The following is an 18,284-nucleotide window of genomic DNA, read 5'->3' as shown; positions in this document are numbered from 1 at the left end:
TATGTTCTTGGCACATCTCAAACAGTAAATGTGGACTGGCAGTCACTTGGCTGTTTTTTACTGACATGTGAATAAGGGTAAAAACAAACTGATACGTCTGTTTTTCACAGGCATTAGATCTGTAAGAAACGGTCATTGGTCATTTGACTAAGATCTAAGTCTGCCAGTAAGGGCTCGTTCACACGTGAACAAAGGGGTGGATTTTGACAGCGGATTTCGCTTCAAAATCCGCCCCTTTACTATGGTGGTCTATGCAGACCGCCGGGCTTCTTTTTTCCACTAGCGGCGGGCTGCTGCTAGCGGAGAAAAGAAGCGACATGTCCTTTCTTCAGGCGGAAGCCGCGGCGTGCTGGACCGCGGCTTCCGCCTAGTGGCAGCGCCCTCCTACGTCGGCTCATTCATTTGAGCCGACATAGGAGGGGAAAGCTATGACCGCGATGGTCGTGGAAGGCAGGTCAAAACCCGCGCAGGCGCCCCACGTCTGAACTAGCCCTTAGTGTTCAATTTTTCTACAGCGCCATCACAAGGGAAATGAAACATTACCTAATGTCCATTCAAAGCAATGGGTTTTCTGTAATACAGGACAGGTCAGGTCCTCCAGAGAGAGAAAGAGAGATATGGTCTTTGTTACCAAAAATTCTGGAGGACTCCTCCTCTATAAGCTCAGAATTGATTTCCTAAACTGGACAAACCCTTTAAAAGTTAAAACTATTTCGTGCATTTAAAAAAAAAAAAGAAAAAGTACAATAATCGAGAATTTCTGAGTGTGAATATTTTTTCATACTTCATACAGCAATATACGTCAAACCTGTTCGCCCTTGCTGATACTTGTAGTTCTTCAGAAATTAAACCACTCAAGCCTTTCTAGTCATTTCATTAGCCTCTCTCAGGCTAGTATGCTTGTACTTGTAGTCCTACAGCAGCCAGACAAATAGTCAGATGTGATTATCTATCATAAGCGTACCTCTATGTATGCCCCTAATCCTGTGTTTTGGGACTGTAAGGTAGCGTATCGCTCGCAGAACTTGACACCTGCTCTAGAAATACAGAAATCATGATTAATACATTTCCATACATACATAAATGTGTGAATACATTTGCATGCATACATACATTTCCGCCATGATTCATATTAATGCGTGGGAATATAAAGAAGTAGCGGAGCGGCGGTTTCAGACATGATGGGCTTTATTGCTCAGTCAGCACTGTGTGTCCTGGAATTACCGAGTCCCAGCGGGCACCGACAGCCAGGCAATGCCCACAGCGTCTGCATTGGATTGATAATGTCTGTTCTATGCTGACATTTCCGCGTGCGGCGGTGGTGCTAGGTTATTTCTTCGTCACTTGTTATATTCACAACCGGGAGGTGTTTATTGTGCAGACGCCGTCTCCGCAGTGAGATAATAAAATTACCACCAGAAACGAAAATTAAAGGGACGGGGGGTTAATAGGTTAGAACTAATGGCCAAAATAGAAAGAATGTTGAAAATTAGTTTGTATCAGTCACATAATGACAAATTTATTAAGACTGGAGTTCCGCCGAGTGTCATGAGGTGCGCCTGAATTGTCTAGAGGCTCTCGCTTCCCAATAAATAAGGGGCACACCCGGGCTCCAGAATGGAAATATACTGTATATGCCAAAGTTCTTTGGCGTATGGTATAATAAATATGTTAAGCTGAGCCGTCCCCACTCCATCCACATTCGCTGAACAGGGGATGTAGATGCATTTTTGGGCTAAAGAAGCCCTGCATTGTCACCCATCCATTCCAGAAGACTGGAGTAGATGCGATGATAAACTCCCTCCATAATGTCTCTTTTATATCGTTCATCCTGAGCTTCCTGGTTCATGAACAGAATGCCAGAATGAAATTTAAGATGGGTATATAGTGGCATGAGAAAAAAGAAGGTAGTGACAAATCCCTTGGCAATGTTGCCCAACTCAAGATGAAGATAGGAAAGAGTTTGTTTTATTGTACATGAGAAAATGTGCCCCCTGCTGTCAATGGATGGTGCACCTTTGTACAATGTGATGGCTACTATAGGTGGATGGTCAGACTAATTTCACATCTAGGTCAATAACTTATGATCCTGTTACTATTCTTTCTATTTTTCCGGCTAAGACCCTTTTTACCAGTCGTCTGGAACATGGAGACAGGCAGAAGGCAATGAAGAGACTGCAGGTGCCACCGCTTGGCACTGAGCAAGTGAGTAACTACGTCTGTGAAGACAATGGTGGCCACTATCTGTCACCAGTCATGGAAGCATAGAAAGACATGCACCACACTGCACATACGAGACGCTGCTGAGCACTATCTATCTCCTCCAATGTTGGGGGTTTGTCCGGGAGCTCGGATAGACATGAGATATCTATCAGTAGGTATTTAAAGGGAGTGTGTCAGCAAATCCAGCATCTCACTCTACCCTGCAGATAGATATGATTCAGGTGACCCTAAACTAATGTGTTTTCCCCTTGTGAATTGCTGCTTCTGTTGCTGAGATATCACAGTTTTGTCAATATGCAAATGAGCTCTATGGTCGAAGCCATTGCTTCAAAGAGTTACTTTGCATATTAAGAAAAACAGCGATATCTCGGCTACAGAGGCAGCGATTCACAAGGGAAAACATATACTGATTCAGGTGAACCTTAACAATCTGCGGGCTGGGTTGATATGTTATTTCTGGTGACACACTCCCTTTAAAGGGGTTCTCTGACTTTAAGCAAACAAAAGATGTAGGTATGTGATGGTAAGCTAAGGCTGAGTTCACCGTGGTCCCCTGTAATCCCCTGCCAGCAAGTGTACAATATCCCTGTAGTACACCTATTGAGGTTATTTTTGGCCATAACTTTAGGTTAATCCCATGCACCCTGCCTATGTCCTCAGTGATACATATATTGGCACCCCAGGAGCACACGGTGCCTACACTTTGGTGCCCATGTTCACTTGTGTATCTAAGAAGTGTAGGACAAATAGCAGTGTCAGCACATGAAATCTGATAAAGCTATACAAATCATAAAACGTTTCCATACAATAGTCACAATCATATTGCAGGACCCAGAGAGTAGATACCAGTATAAGCACCGGCCATACTGCCCTATAAAACAACAGGAAGTTTCACGTCTACAGCCAATCAGCAGCCACCTGAATGTAGACACCACTTCCTGTGCCGATCACTGTGATCAGGGATCAACAATGGAGAAAGGATGACAGAAGTATCAGTAAAATCGCTCATTGTCCTGATCTCCATGATCGGGACAAGAATGTAAGAACTGTGACCTGATAGAAATTCTTGTAAATTTTCCACGTTGATAGAACTTCTCCTTGTATAAGTCACGCAGCTACTCCGGAAATTTGAGGTTTTGCCGAAACCAAAAGTCACCGTAAAGCTTGAGACTAACCTAGTGATTTATATAATAACGGGTTTTATAATATTTAGTATATAGTATGAGATGTAGCTCTCTATTCTGCCAGTAGATGCTGCTGTGACCTTCAACTCTGACATGAAAGATTAAAGAGGATTTTCACCCAAAAAATGGGTATTTAATAGTAAGTAGCAGGTTTTATTTTAGATACCCAATTTGTTAGTTAAAAGATATAGCTTCTAATTTTCTGGCTTGTTACAATTACAATATATTGGTGACCACCAGGGTTGTCAGGGGTGCATTATAGATAGCATACAGAGGCATGATCATACAACGTCCTACAGGCACATGACAAATACCAGGACTCACTAGCCTAGAACATGGCTTCCTGTAAATTCGGCAGAAAATAAGGGGAGAAACCCCCCAGAAGGGGACACTGGTCTCAATTAATACCCCCTTGTATGAACCCAGACACAGCAACATGAACTAAGAGGGGAGCTAAGACGTGTCGTTGTCCTGACTGGAGGGGGTTCAGGGGTCCCATGGCTTATCACTCAGATAAGCGATCCCAGGAAACCAGCACCCCCAATGCACAGCAGGCCCCTCTGGCAACAAAGCGGTTACAGTCACACCTTCGCCTGAGTCGCAGTTGTAGCAGGATTTAGTGTGTGCCTGTCACAAACTTTAATGATCATAAAATTTCTTCAGCCTCTTCTAATGCTCCATTTTAATTTGCATGTAGTAGCATTTCAGCGGGGGGAAAATGCTGATGTGCCGTTATGTTAATGCCTTTCTGCATGTTACATCCACTCATAAATCTGCAAAAAGAAGATTTTAGTGCCAGCTCTTCCCCACTAAATAAATAAATAAACTTCACAAGGGACGATTTCTTACCTTTTACTGAGAATACTTTGCATTTATATTCCAGTTACAATTATAGTCCAATTGATAGATCTCCCTTAAATCTTAAGAAAGAGAAGGGGGGTGCCCAAGTTACACAAAAACTCCAGCCGCCTGCCTGGCCCCATTCAACACACTGCAAACACACTTTCTATTTAGGAAGGACCACCCCCCACTTTTACCAACACAGGCGATGTCCATTCACATCAACTGGGAGCGATCTAACGGGGACCCGTCACCAGGCCTGAAAAGCCCAATGACATCCATCATAGGATCAGCACTGTCATCCTGAACATTTTGGTGTTTTGTTTATCCAAATCCATTCAGCCATTCCAAAGATATAAGCCCTCATAGTTTGCTAGCCAATTGGGCGGAAACACTGTAGGTTCTCTGGGGTGGGGTGTGCCATTATGCAGGGTTACCTCCAACTTGCCTAGTATACCCTAATATGCATCAACACTTAAAGGGTTTATATCTTTGGAATGGCTGAACAGACTTGGATAAACAGAATAGCAAATGGCTCAGATTGACAGCACCAATCAGATGGGTTATGTCATTGGCCTAAGAAACATAGGCTTCCAAGATTTGTTCTTCTGGAAAGGACTCTTACAATTAACATGACTACATGGCTTACTTGATTTACTGTGCATTCCCCTTTAATAGACACCTACTAAATGAATCAGATTTTTTTTTCTCTTGTCTTTTTTCAGCCACTTCCCATGTGGACCACTTTCCGTATCGGGATGTTCTCTGGACTTATCATTGCTTTTTTCTTGCTAATCATTATCACAGGTATATGATTCTGGGCCAGATTATTGGGGGGTGGGAAAAATACAATTGCCTAGGGGCCTCCACCACCCTTTATAGGTGTCCATACACATTAGATTAGCATTGACACAATCTATCAGTTTTGACTCATCTCTCCCCCTAGTTGCAATTTCTTTTTTTTCGGATCTGTATTGCGCCATCTTCCTACACTGCTAAGTAGATGAAATCCAATGTTTATTGCTTGAAGCATCTGCTCTGCACCTCCACCTCTACTTATATCCATGGGAGTCAAATATCAGGCATGTCATACTGTACATTAAAACAGCACCACTCTTGTACATAGGATGAGTCAGGTATTGCAGCTCAGCACAATTCGAGTGAATGCAGTAAAGCTGCAATGTCAAGATACAGACTATATACAGGATATGGAGAGGTTACTGGAGGAAAGCAGACATCCTTTATAATAAAACATCCACATTTTGTGCAACAGTAGACATCAGGGAGGAGATGAGCGACCATGTGAGACATGGAGCAGTAAGATCTGTCAGCAATTGTCTAATGTGTATGGGCATGTATTACCTAACACAGATACTTAGGATGACGTGCCCAGGGGCCTTCACCAATATTTATGCACCCCTGATAAAGCCTATGCAGAATAAGACACATAAGAGTCATAGTCACTAAATTATACACGGGGCAGGGCTGTGACAACCTTATGATATGCAGCAGCAGGGCTAAGACAACCTTATAATACGCAGAAGCAGGACTGTGACAACCGGCAGCGCATGGCAGGGCTGTTACAACCTTATGATATGCAGGGGCAGGGCTATGACAACCATATAATATGCAGGGGCAGGGCTGTTACAACCTTATGATATGCAGGGGCAGGGCTGGGACAGTCTTTCACTTCCCATACTATTCTGTTTTTTAGTCTTTCATTCACCCAGGGTTATCACCATTTGGCCTCTACTACGGTTCTACAGAGGAGGATTTTTGATTGTTGAATTCTTCTTGTTTTTGGGGATTAATAACTATGGCTGGAGAAAAGCTGGAGTAAACCATATCCTGATATTTGAACTGGACCCAAGAGACAATATCTCCTACCTTCACTTATTTGAGGTAAGGCCACTAGTCATGCATCTTTAAGGCTAGGTTCACACTAGCGTTCTCCTGTCCGTTCTGAGCTTTCCGTCTTCTGCATGGCAGAAGTCGGAAAGCTCAGACCGGGTCCGGCCGTGCGCGGCGGTGAGCGTTTTAGGCTCTCCGCCGCGAAACCGGATTTTTTTTTATCCGGACACAGAGTACTGCATGTCCGACTCTGTGTCCGGATTATAAAACCCGGTTTCGCGGCGGAGAGCCTAAAACGCTCACCGCCGCTCACGGCCGGACATTCAAATGAATGGGTGAGAGAGACTCCTGCAGGTTTCCGTCTCCTGCCTCTGTTTTAGGCAGGAAACGGAAACCTGCAGAACGGAGTTCACAACGCTGATGTGAACGAGCCGTTAGGTTGACAAATCTACTATTATTTTGGGGGCCTTCCAGACACCAACAACTACTGCCTATAAATAGGGAACACTGAGACATTACAGTCATTCAACACTAAAGGGCGTTCTTACTACACTGCTTTCGAGTCCTAGGCCAATTCTTGAGAGTCCTAGGCCAATGCTAAACTACTTGAGAGTCCTAGGACAATGATACACTGAGTCCAGAACTAGAAAAATAGCACAAAGACACCTGGGTAATCTGGAACAGCACCACAAAGAGACACTTGGCAATTCTAGAATAGTGCAAATACACTTGGAAATCCTAGAATGGCAGCACAAAGAAACACTAAAACACATACAGTGTTGGCCAAAAGTATTGGCCCCCCTGCAATTCTGTCAGATAATACTCGGTTTCTTCCAGAAAATGATTGCAAGCACAAACTCTTTGGTATTAATATCTTCATTTATTTTGCTTGCAATGAAAAAACATAAAAGAGAATGAAAAAAGTCAAATCATTGATCATTTTACGCAAACTCCAAAAATGGGCCGGACAAAAGTATTGGCATCCTCAGCCTAATACTTGGTAGCACAACCTTTAGACAAAATAAGTGCGAACAACCGCTTCCGGTAAACATCAATGAGTTTCTTACAAGGCTCTGCTGGAATTTTAGACCATTCTTCTTTGGCAAACTGCTCCAGGTCCCTGAGATGTGAAGGGGGCCTTCTCCAAACTGCCATCAGGAGATCTCTCCACAGGTGTTCTATGGGATTCAGGTCTGGACTCATTGCTGGCCACTTTAGAAGTCTCCAGTGCTTTCTCTCAAACCATTTTCTAGTGCTGACCTGAAGTGTGTTTTGGGTCATTGTCCTGCTGGAAGACCCATGACCTCTGAGGGAGACCCAGCTTTCTCACACTGGGCCCTACATTATGCTGCAAAATGTGTTGGTAGTCTTCAGACTTCATAATGCCATGCACACGGTCAAGCAGTCCAGCGCCAGAGGCAACAAAGCAACCCCAAAACATCAGGGAACCTCCGCCATGTTTGACTGTAGGGACCGTGTTCTTCTCTTTGAAGGCCTCTTTTTTCCCTGTAAACTCTATGTTGATGCCTTTTCCCTAAAAGCTCTACTTTTGTCTCATCTGACCAGAGAACATTCTTCCAAAACGTTTTTGGCTTTCTCAGGTACAGTAAGTTTTGGCAAACTCCAGCCTGGGTTATTTATGTCTCTGGGTAAGAAGTGTGGTCTTCCTGGGTCTCCTACCATACAGTCCCTTTTCATTCAGACGCCGACGGATAGTACGGGGTGACACTGCTGTACCCTCGGACTGCATGGCAGCTTGAACTTGTTTGGATGTTAGTCGAGGTTCTTTATCCACCATTCGCACAATCTTGCGTTGAAATCTCTTGTCAATTTTTCTTTTCCGTCCACATTTAGGGAGGTTAGCCACAGTGCCATGGGCTTTGAACTTCTTGATGACACTGTGCACGGTAGACACAGGAACATTCAGGTCTTTGGAGATGGACTTGTAGCCTTGAGATTGCTCATGCTTCCTCACAATTTTGCTTCTCAAGTCCTCAGACAGTTCTTTGTTGGATATGGACCGGAAATCAAAGAGGATCACCACGCTCAACCAAATGGTATTCGGATAATTCTTTAATTCAGAAAGGTAGAACACAACGCGTTTCGGGCCCAACGCCCTTTTTCAAGTGTATAAACTTATCTCTCGTCGGACTGGATGCTTATTAAAGAATTATCCGAATACCATTTGGTTGAGCGCGGTGATCCTCTTTGATTTCCAGTCCATATCCAACATTGTTTGACACCAAGGGTGGTACGGATCCTGCTGTCGCAGTACCTGGGGTAGAACTCCCCCTTCCTTAAGCGGTTCATAAGCCTAATAATTGGTTGTTTGATACAACCTCTCAAGGTGAGAAGCTCTCATATCATACATTTCCGCCAAACATACGGTACCTCACCATATGCAGCTCGGTGCGGTCTCTGTTTTTTGTTTGCCTATACTCAGACAGTTCTTTGGTCTTCTTTCTTTTCTGCATGCTCTGGAAGAAAATGAGTATTATTTGACAAAATTGCAGGGGTGCCAATACTTTTGGCCAACACTGCAATAAGGCCGATTACCGAGGACTTGCCGTGATTTAAAAGCACGGGCTGCACGCGGGGGTATCAGGGATGTCCCCGTGTGCCCTCCCGTGCACAGGCTGTACTTCCGTGGCTCCTTTCATTAAATGAATAGAAGCCATGGAAGGTACGGGCTGCAAAATAGGACAGGGATGGGATATATTGTGTACATGCACCCATAGAAAAGAATGGGTCAGTGTGCTCTCTGTGAAATACAAGAATAGCACACTGACTTGTCTGCAACTGGCCTAAGACAGAGAGAAACTTGGGAATCCAAGAATAAATACTTGGGAAATCTAGAGCAATAAGGATGTAATGAGCGGCCCCTCTAGAGCAGCACATGGTTAATTCCATGGTACCTTATATGACTTTATCATTGTCATTCAGCGTATTTTTCCCCATCTATGTACGAGTATGTAAGGTGTGTTTTGGTTTTGCAGATTGCTGGATTTCTTGGAGTAGCCTGGTGCTTAAGTGTCTTGAGCTGCCTATACAGTCAGCTATTCCTCATTCCCCTCCAGATCAATCCTTTGGCCTTCTACAGCTTCCTTCTCCTCCTTCTCCTCAATCCCACCAAAACCTTCTACTACAAATCCAGGATGTGGCTTCTGAAACTAATGGTGAGGACTAATCTGGAAGCCTGTCCAACTCTAATAGAACAATGCAAATGAATGGTTCACCCTGTTGCCTCTGACTCCTATACGGAGAGCGCAAATCGTCCATCGTTACTGCTTTCTATTCATTTCCTAAATGACTTTGCTAATTACATTATAAGAACGCGCGGCCTAATGCCTAATTACAGAATTAATGGAGCATGGTAGATACAAAGTACATAGTCTAGAAAGAACTTTTACCTTTCCCTCTATCTTTATTGGTTGTTCCATCGCAGTCACTCTAGATGAAGCTAATTGAGAAAAAAGACAAAATTAAAACCACTTTGTCCCAAACCTCTCCTGTATTTCCTATAATCCGTTCTCCAGACTGTTGCGGAGAAGATCATTGGTAGCCGCAAATAAATTACACCATATACGCCGTTTAATAAATGGCGCAGAATACAGTTAAAGTATCTAAATATCACTTCTAATGGTGCGACACCCAAATCTGGAATTACAAGAAGAAAAAAAAAAGATCCAGGATGTTACGGGCTAAAGGAGACCTGTCAGGTCTTCTTTCTGCGGACAGCATAGGATAGAGGGGAATCACTGAGCTCGGATAAATATATATTTCAATGGTTTGATTCTGGATTTTCATGTAAAAATTGCAGCCAGGAAAAAGCCTGAGTCTGGGTTGCTCCGCCCACACTCTGTGATTGACGCTTTGAATATACAAATTTAAATATAGGGAGGGGCAAGCAGGACTCACAGGATGACACTCTTATTCTGCTTTTTAGAAGAAAATACTGAATGAAATCATAGAAAACTATATATCCCCAAGCTTAGGATGTTTCCGTCTATAATAATCTGCTCTCAAATAGGGGGCAGACAAATCCGGATTGTCAGAAGGAGTGTGAAATCACATAGACTCTGTGGTACTTGACCTGAGCAGGACTTCTAGGGTTGGTTATAATAGGTTGCAATTATTAGGATTTTCTTTTTTAGTAGGGAGACAATTAAATGTAGTTGTAATTTTGGGATTGTTTGTTGCATCCCGCTGTTCTTCAGTGATGTCCTGTCATTAAACCTGCTTCTCTCTAATCTTGAGCAGTATAAAGTATCCACCGCTCCTCTACATAAAGTGGGCTTTGCAGATTTCTGGCTGGCGGACCAGTTAAACAGTCTAACCCCCGTATTTGTGGACTTCTGGGAACTGAGTTGCTTTTACATATTTGACGTGAATTGGAGGAGCCCACATACACTGACTTTGCACCCTACAGGTAATACAATTACCAGTCTCCACTTCTTGAAGGGCACCATTGTTTTTAAAATTCTAGGTTGTCCTTTAATTTACACTAAATGGTGTCCTATAACTCCATAGGCTACATTTATGGACACCAAATACATGAAAACCTTACCTTAACCAAACTTTCCAGTGCAGGAGTCACTCTGTTGTAGCTTATCACTTTTGGTTATGGAAGAAGGTCCCTGTGAGAGTCAAATCCTCTAATCTTGTATTTTGGCAGCCATCTTGTACTTTTTCACATATAAATTGTATAAGTATGTATTTTTCTGCTTAAGTCAAGGAGGCCCCTTGTTAGACTTTAAGGAATGTGATAATGAACGTTAATGCATAGGTTGCTAATCCTTATCTCTCAAGGGCCTCATTTTGAGAAGATGCAGCTGACTTTGTATATCTCTTATCTCCTTTACATGATGTATGGACACATAACCAACAAAAGTATTAATCTTATGGTATCTGGGCACTCTGTCATATTTTATGGTATATAATGGTCACTTAGAGTGTGTATAGACACAGAGTTTATGTAGCTTATTGTTAATTAGGTTGGAGCATGTCATCTTATCTCTTTTGCCATGATATATACATATAGACATAGTCTGGGATGTTAGCTCACACAAGTATTTTGAATCCTTCTTTGTTTCATGGGAAAGTCCATCCCAGTTTGGAAAGTTATAATGAGCCTCAGCCAATAGTCATGTGCCAGGCTTATCTTATATCTCCATAACCAATCATGTTATACTAATTAGAATAGCCAAGCCAGCTCTTTGTCTGTAATGTATTTAAACTACCTTTTTCTTATAATAAAATTAGAATTCACTTGGTACACCATCAGCTGTGCATGTGACTTCTCCAGGCCTGCGATCTAATCTCTAATTAGGACCTCTACAACATACGGAGGGATCCATTGATGTCCCTATCATCCTCATGTCACAGACCCCCACCGCCAGCATGACTGCATGCCCTAATATGTTGGCTGAATGAAACAGAATTCTGTCTAATGAGGATAAATAGTATAACTTATGTTTTATTTGTACTATTTATGTACTATTCTAAACGGCTCAGATCAGCTCTATAGAAGAGGCCGTATTCCTCCTGCACTGGGGTTACATGTACCAGCCCCAATTACAGGGAAATTCAGCTCCCCCCTCCCAAAATTTTTTTTTTTCCTTCCTCTTTTGTTTATATTTTCCAGATATTAAAAATTAAGACATGCAAAAATAATAACAACATACAAATAAACCCTATGTGTCATTGAAAAAATATGCAGGAATTAGTTGAATGATGCAAACGATAAAAATGTTACAGACCTCAAAACCACACATACAAAAAAAACCAAAATGGACGCACACAAAGTCAAACATGCAGCGCTTTGCGTGTGTCCAAAAAAAAGCGGTCTCACGGCGGAGAAGCTGCAAACGGCTTTAAAACCCCTTTGAAATGGGTTTGTAAATGGACCACATGGAAACGTCCCCAATCTGTTTTTCTGCATTTTCGGCAGATTCATGGTGCAAGTGGGAATGAGGCAATACATGTATGTCTTATATTTTTGAGGCTGGGTTCACATCTGGTATCCGTCCGCTTGCAAACCATTTTTAGAGAAAAACGGTTTGCTGCAAAAAGGTTTCCAAAAGGTTACACAGCGGATACCAGAATCCGTTTATCTTAGATGGATTAGGCCGGATTCAAATCTGCTTTCGGTATTCTGTTCGGGGAGTCAGCTTGGGGACCCCTCAAACGGAATATTGAATGTATTAAAAAGCAGTGAGCAATGAAAACACATGGACCCCATAGACTGTAATGGGGTCCGTGTGTTTTCTGCGCGGTGTCCGCATGAGTCATGCAGAGAGAAAAGTACTTCAAGAACTATTTTCCTCTCTCCATGATTCATACAGAGACTGCACGGAAAATACACAGACCCCATTATAGAGGGAAAACCAGATTGAAAAGCAGACACAAACCGATAAACCGATTGCTATCAGTTTGGATTCCATTTTTCATAGGCCTCAATGTAAAAAAAAAAAAAAAAAAAAAGGAAAGGTTGATGTCCGCCTAGAATCCTTATTTTTAGTACGGAGGCGAAGTCCTGAAAGTTCTACTTTTCTCTCTGCACAAAAAAACTTAAACCAGACAGAAACGTCACAAAATGATCCATAGGGATTACTGTTAAAACCATTTGAAATCAATGGGTTTTAATCCGGACAGTTCAAAGTTAGTTTTGGAAGATTTTAAAAACGGATTTGCCGAACACAGATGTGAACTGGGCCTAACTATCCACTTTTTGGTCTTTGCAGGTCTCCAATGTACCAACAACTCTCCCGGAGTGAGAAGTTTGGTTCAGTGCATTCCTACCTGGATAAGATTTGCACAATGTCTTAGACGCTATTGGGACAGCAGCGCTGTATTCTCTCACATAATGAATGCAGGCAAATACTCAACTGTCTTTATTATGGTGACATTTGCTTCTATGTTCTCCAATGAAAAAGGTACGAATAAAAAGGGGGGCGGGGTAGAAGCACAAAAAAAAAAAATCTTATTTTCTGCTTGGAAGCATCAAGCTGCCTTGGAACAGCCATGAATTATGTATGAAATTATCAGCTAATTCTGTCTTATTGGTGGCTTTCACAACACGCGGGGTTAATTACACAACTAAACACACTTGTCAGGATGTTGTCTTATAGATATTTTAATTCTCATGGAAGGGAAAACAACATTTAAGATTGCAAAAAAAAATAAAAAAATACAAATTTCTTGGTCTAGCTGCCATCCACTGCTGGATAGATTACAATTTCTGGGGAATATTCCATTAGTAATAGAGATTACCGTCTGGCACTGAATCCTTAGATGAATTCATTGTTTTCACAGTTAGAACATGAAAAGTAAATTTCCGTGACCAGAAATTAAATTTATAAATGTATTTACACTAAAGATGGTCTAGGGGGCGCTGATGCTGTATAGAATTATAACAAAGGGGATTTCTGATCATTTTAATGGATGACCTACCTTTTGTATAGATCGTCAATTGAATAATCTTGGGGGGGGGGGGGGGGGGTCAGGCACCAGGACTCCTGCAGATCAGCTGTTAGAAGTGGCAGCAGGCCATGTGACATCACATTCATCTGTCCCATGGCCCGATTGCCGTTCAGTCCCACTCAAGTGAATGGAATAAGATGCAGTGCCAAGTACAGCCACTATAAAAATCTATGGTGCTGTGACTGGTAAGTACTGAAGAGCACCCACCTGAATGCTGTGGCCTCTCCAAGAAGCTGATCAGATAAAGGCCCAGGTGTCAGAGCCCTGCCATCTTTAATTGATGACCTATCAACATGATGGCTCTAGTATCACTGAATGACTGCTGGGATCATGTGACGTGACCCCAGATTTGCATTGATAAAGACTAGAGATGAGCGAACAGTGTTCTATCGAACTCATGTTCGATCGGATATTAGGCTGTTCGGCATGTTCGAATCGAATCGAACACCGCGTGGTAAAGTGCGCCATTACTCGATTCCCCTCCCACCTTCCCTGGCGCCTTTTTTGCTCCAATAACAGCGCTGGGTAGGTGGGACAGGAACTACGACACCGGTGACGTTGAAAAAAGTAGGCAAAACCCATTGGCTGCCGAAAACATGTGACCTCTAATTTAAAAGAACAGCGACGCCCAGCTTCGCGTCATTCTGAGCTTGCAATTCACCGAGGACGGAGGTTTCCGTCCAGCTAGCTAGGGCTTAGATTCTGGGTAGGCAGGGACAGGCTAGGATAGGAAGGAGAAGACAACCAACAGCTCTTGTAAGAGCTAAATTCCAGGGAGAAGCTTGTCAGTGTAACGTGGCACTGACGGGCTCAATCGCCGCAACCCAGCTTTCCCAGGATCCTGAATGGAATACACTGTCAGTGTATTCCCGTATACCCGATATATACCCCGATACCCGTTCCAACGGTGTGCCCCCCCACCTTCACCCCAGAAATACCCTGCAAGTCCCCTAGCAATAGAATTGGGGCTATATACACCCACAATTTTTACTACTGGTATACAGTGCCATTGTCTGACTGGGAATTCAAAGAATATATTGGGAATACAAATACCCTCATTTCTTGCTACTGCCATATAGTGCCAGTTTCTGACTGGTAATTCAAAGAATATATTGGGGTTACGTGCACCCACAATTTTTACTACTGGTATACAGTGCCATTGTCTGACTGGGAATTCAAAGAGTATATTGGGAATACAAATACCCTCATTTCTTGCTACTGCCATATAGTGCCAGTGTCTGACTGGGAATTCAAAGAATATATTGGGGTTACGTGCACCCACAATTTTTACTACTGGTATACAGTGCCATTGTCTGACTGGGAATTCAAAGAGTATATTGGGAATACAAATACCCTCATTTCTTGCTACTGCCATATAGTGCCAGTTTCTGACTGGGAATTCAAAGAATATATTGGGGTTACGTGCACCCACAATTTTTACTACTGGTATACAGTGCCATTGTCTGACTGGGAATTCAAAGAATATATTGGGGTTATAAATACCCTCATTTCTTGCTACTGCCATATAGTGCCAGTTTCTGACTGGGAATTCAAAGAATATATTGGGGTTACGTGCACCCACAATTTTTACTACTGGTATACAGTGCCATTGTCTGACTGGGAATTCAAAGAGTATATTGGGAATACAAATACCCTCATTTCTTGCTACTGCCATATAGTGCCAGTTTCTGACTGGGAATTCAAAGAATATATTGGGGTTACGTGCACCCACAATTTTTACTACTGGTATACAGTGCCATTGTCTGACTGGGAATTCAAAGAGTATATTGGGAATACAAATACCCTCATTTCTTGCTACTGCCATATAGTGCCAGTTTCTGACTGGGAATTCAAAGAATATATTGGGGTTACGTGCACCCACAATTTTTACTACTGGTATACAGTGCCATTGTCTGACTGGGAATTCAAAGAATATATTGGGGTTATAAATACCCTCATTTCTTGCTACTGCCATATAGTGCCAGTTTCTGACTGGGAATTCAAAGAATATATTGGGGTTACGTGCACCCACAATTTTTACTACTGGTATACAGTGCCATTGTCTGACTGGGAATTCAAAGAATATATTGGGGTTATAAATACCCTCATTTCTTGCTACTGCCATATAGTGCCAGTTTCTGACTGGTAATTCAAAGAATATATTGGGGTTACGTGCACCCACAATTTTTACTACTGGTATACAGTGCCATTGTCTGACTGGGAATTCAAAGAGTATATTGGGAATACAAATACCCTCATTTCTTGCTACTGCCATATAGTGCCAGTGTCTGACTGGGAATTCAAAGAATATATTGGGGTTACGTGCACCCACAATTTTTACTACTGGTATACAGTGCCATTGTCTGACTGGGAATTCAAAGAGTATATTGGGAATACAAATACCCTCATTTCTTGCTACTGCCATATAGTGCCAGTTTCTGACTGGGAATTCAAAGAATATATTGGGGTTACGTGCACCCACAATTTTTACTACTGGTATACAGTGCCATTGTCTGACTGGGAATTCAAAGAGTATATTGGGAATACAAATACCCTCATTTCTTGCTACTGCCATATAGTGCCAGTTTCTGACTGGGAATTCAAAGAATATATTGGGGTTACGTGCACCCACAATTTTTACTACTGGTATACAGTGCCATTGTCTGACTGGGAATTCAAAGAATATATTGGGGTTATAAATACCCTCATTTCTTGCTACTGCCATATAGTGCCAGTTTCTGACTGGGAATTCAAAGAATATATTGGGGTTACGTGCACCCACAATTTTTACTACTGGTATACAGTGCCATTGTCTGACTGGGAATTCAAAGAATATATTGGGGTTATAAATACCCTCATTTCTTGCTACTGCCATATAGTGCCAGTTTCTGACTGGTAATTCAAAGAATATATTGGGGTTACGTGCACCCACAATTTTTACTACTGGTATACAGTGCCATTGTCTGACTGGGAATTCAAAGAGTATATTGGGAATACAAATACCCTCATTTCTTGCTACTGCCATATAGTGCCAGTGTCTGACTGGGAATTCAAAGAATATATTGGGGTTACGTGCACCCACAATTTTTACTACTGGTATACAGTGCCATTGTCTGACTGGGAATTCAAAGAGTATATTGGGAATACAAATACCCTCATTTCTTGCTACTGCCATATAGTGCCAGTTTCTGACTGGGAATTCAAAGAATATATTGGGGTTACGTGCACCCACAATTTTTACTACTGGTATACAGTGCCATTGTCTGACTGGGAATTCAAAGAGTATATTGGGAATACAAATACCCTCATTTCTTGCTACTGCCATATAGTGCCAGTGTCTGACTGGGAATTCAAAGAATATATTGGGGTTACGTGCACCCACAATTTTTACTACTGGTATACAGTGCCAATTTCTAACTAGGAATTCAAAATGCGCAAGGCTCCCGGAAAGGGACGTGGACGAGGCCGTGGGCGAGGTCGGGGGAATGGTTCTGGGGAGCAAGGTAGCAGTGAAGCCACAGGGCGTCCCGTGCCTACTCCTGTGGGGCAGCAAGCATTGCGCCACTCCACAGTGCCAGGGTTGCTTGCCACATTAACTAAACTGCAGGGTACAAACCTTAGTAGGCCCGAGAACCAGGAACAGGTCTTGCAATGGCTGTCAGAGAACGCTTACAGCACATTGTCCAGCAGCCAGTCAGACTCTGCCTCCTCTCCTCCTATTACCCAACAGTCTTGTCTTCCTTCCTCCCAAAATTCCGAAGCTTTACAGAACAATAACCCAAACTGTCCCTGCTCCCCAGAGCTGTTCTCCGCTCCTTTCATTGTCCCTCAACCTGCCTCTCCACGTCACGATTCCACGAACCTAACAGAGGAGCATCTGTATCCAGATGCTCAAACACTAGAGTCTCCTCCATCTCCGTTCGATTTGGTGGTGGATGACCAGCAACCCACCCTCATCGACGATGATGTGACGCAGTTGCCGTCAGGGCATCCAGTTGACCGGCGCATTGTGCGGGAGGAGGAGATGAGACAGGAGTTGGAAGAGGAAGTGGTGGATGATGAGGACACTGACCCGACCTGGACAGGGGGGATGTCAAGCGGGGAAAGTAGTGTGGATGTTGAGGCAGGTGCAGCACCAAAAAGGGTAGCTAGAGGCAGAGGCAGAGGTCAGCAGCTTAGGCGAAGCCAGGCCACACCCGGAATCTCCCAAGATGTTCCAGTTCGTACCCAGCCCCGAAAAACTCCCACCTCGAGGGCACGTTTCTCGAAGGTGTGGAGTTTTTTCAAGGAATGCGCCGAGGACAGATATAGTGTTGTCTGCACAATTTGCCTCTCGAAATTGATTAGGGGCTCTGAGAAGAGCAACCTGTCCACCACTTCAATGCGCCGTCATTTGGAATCCAAGCACTGGAATCAGTGGCAGGCAGCAACGGCAGGACAAAGGCCGACTGCCGTTCACGCCACTGCCACTGCCTCTGCCTCTGCCTCTGCCACTGCCACTGCTGACTGTGCTGGCGATGCACTCCAGAGGACGAGCCAGGACACCACTTCATCTGCCTCCGCCACTTTGTTGACTTCTACCTCATCCTCCCCTGGTCCTGTCTTATCTCCTTCTCCTGCACCATCAAAGGCACTATCAGGCGTTTCTTTACAACAACCCACCATCTCTCAGACATTGGAGCGGCGGCAGAAATACACTGCTAA

At 43.2% G+C, this 18,284-nt stretch overlaps 1 protein-coding gene across 1 annotated transcript in view; it reads left to right on the top strand.

Annotated features, from left to right (window-relative positions):
* The window catches only part of LOC142185444 (solute carrier family 53 member 1-like), a 48,851-nt gene that overhangs the window by 20,623 nt on the left and 9,944 nt on the right, over positions 1-18,284 (top strand). The window contains exons 6-11 of the mRNA XM_075260875.1: positions 2,122-2,205; positions 4,973-5,054; positions 5,962-6,149; positions 9,095-9,274; positions 10,359-10,527; positions 12,842-13,033. Coding sequence (XP_075116976.1) covers positions 2,122-2,205; positions 4,973-5,054; positions 5,962-6,149; positions 9,095-9,274; positions 10,359-10,527; positions 12,842-13,033 — 895 coding nt within the window. The remainder of the gene's footprint in view (positions 1-2,121; positions 2,206-4,972; positions 5,055-5,961; positions 6,150-9,094; positions 9,275-10,358; positions 10,528-12,841; positions 13,034-18,284) is intronic.

This window comes from Leptodactylus fuscus, chromosome 11 (genome assembly GCF_031893055.1).
Source record: "Leptodactylus fuscus isolate aLepFus1 chromosome 11, aLepFus1.hap2, whole genome shotgun sequence".
Classification (NCBI taxonomy): Eukaryota; Metazoa; Chordata; class Amphibia; order Anura; family Leptodactylidae; genus Leptodactylus; species Leptodactylus fuscus.
This window is presented reverse-complemented; position numbering and strand designations above follow the sequence as displayed.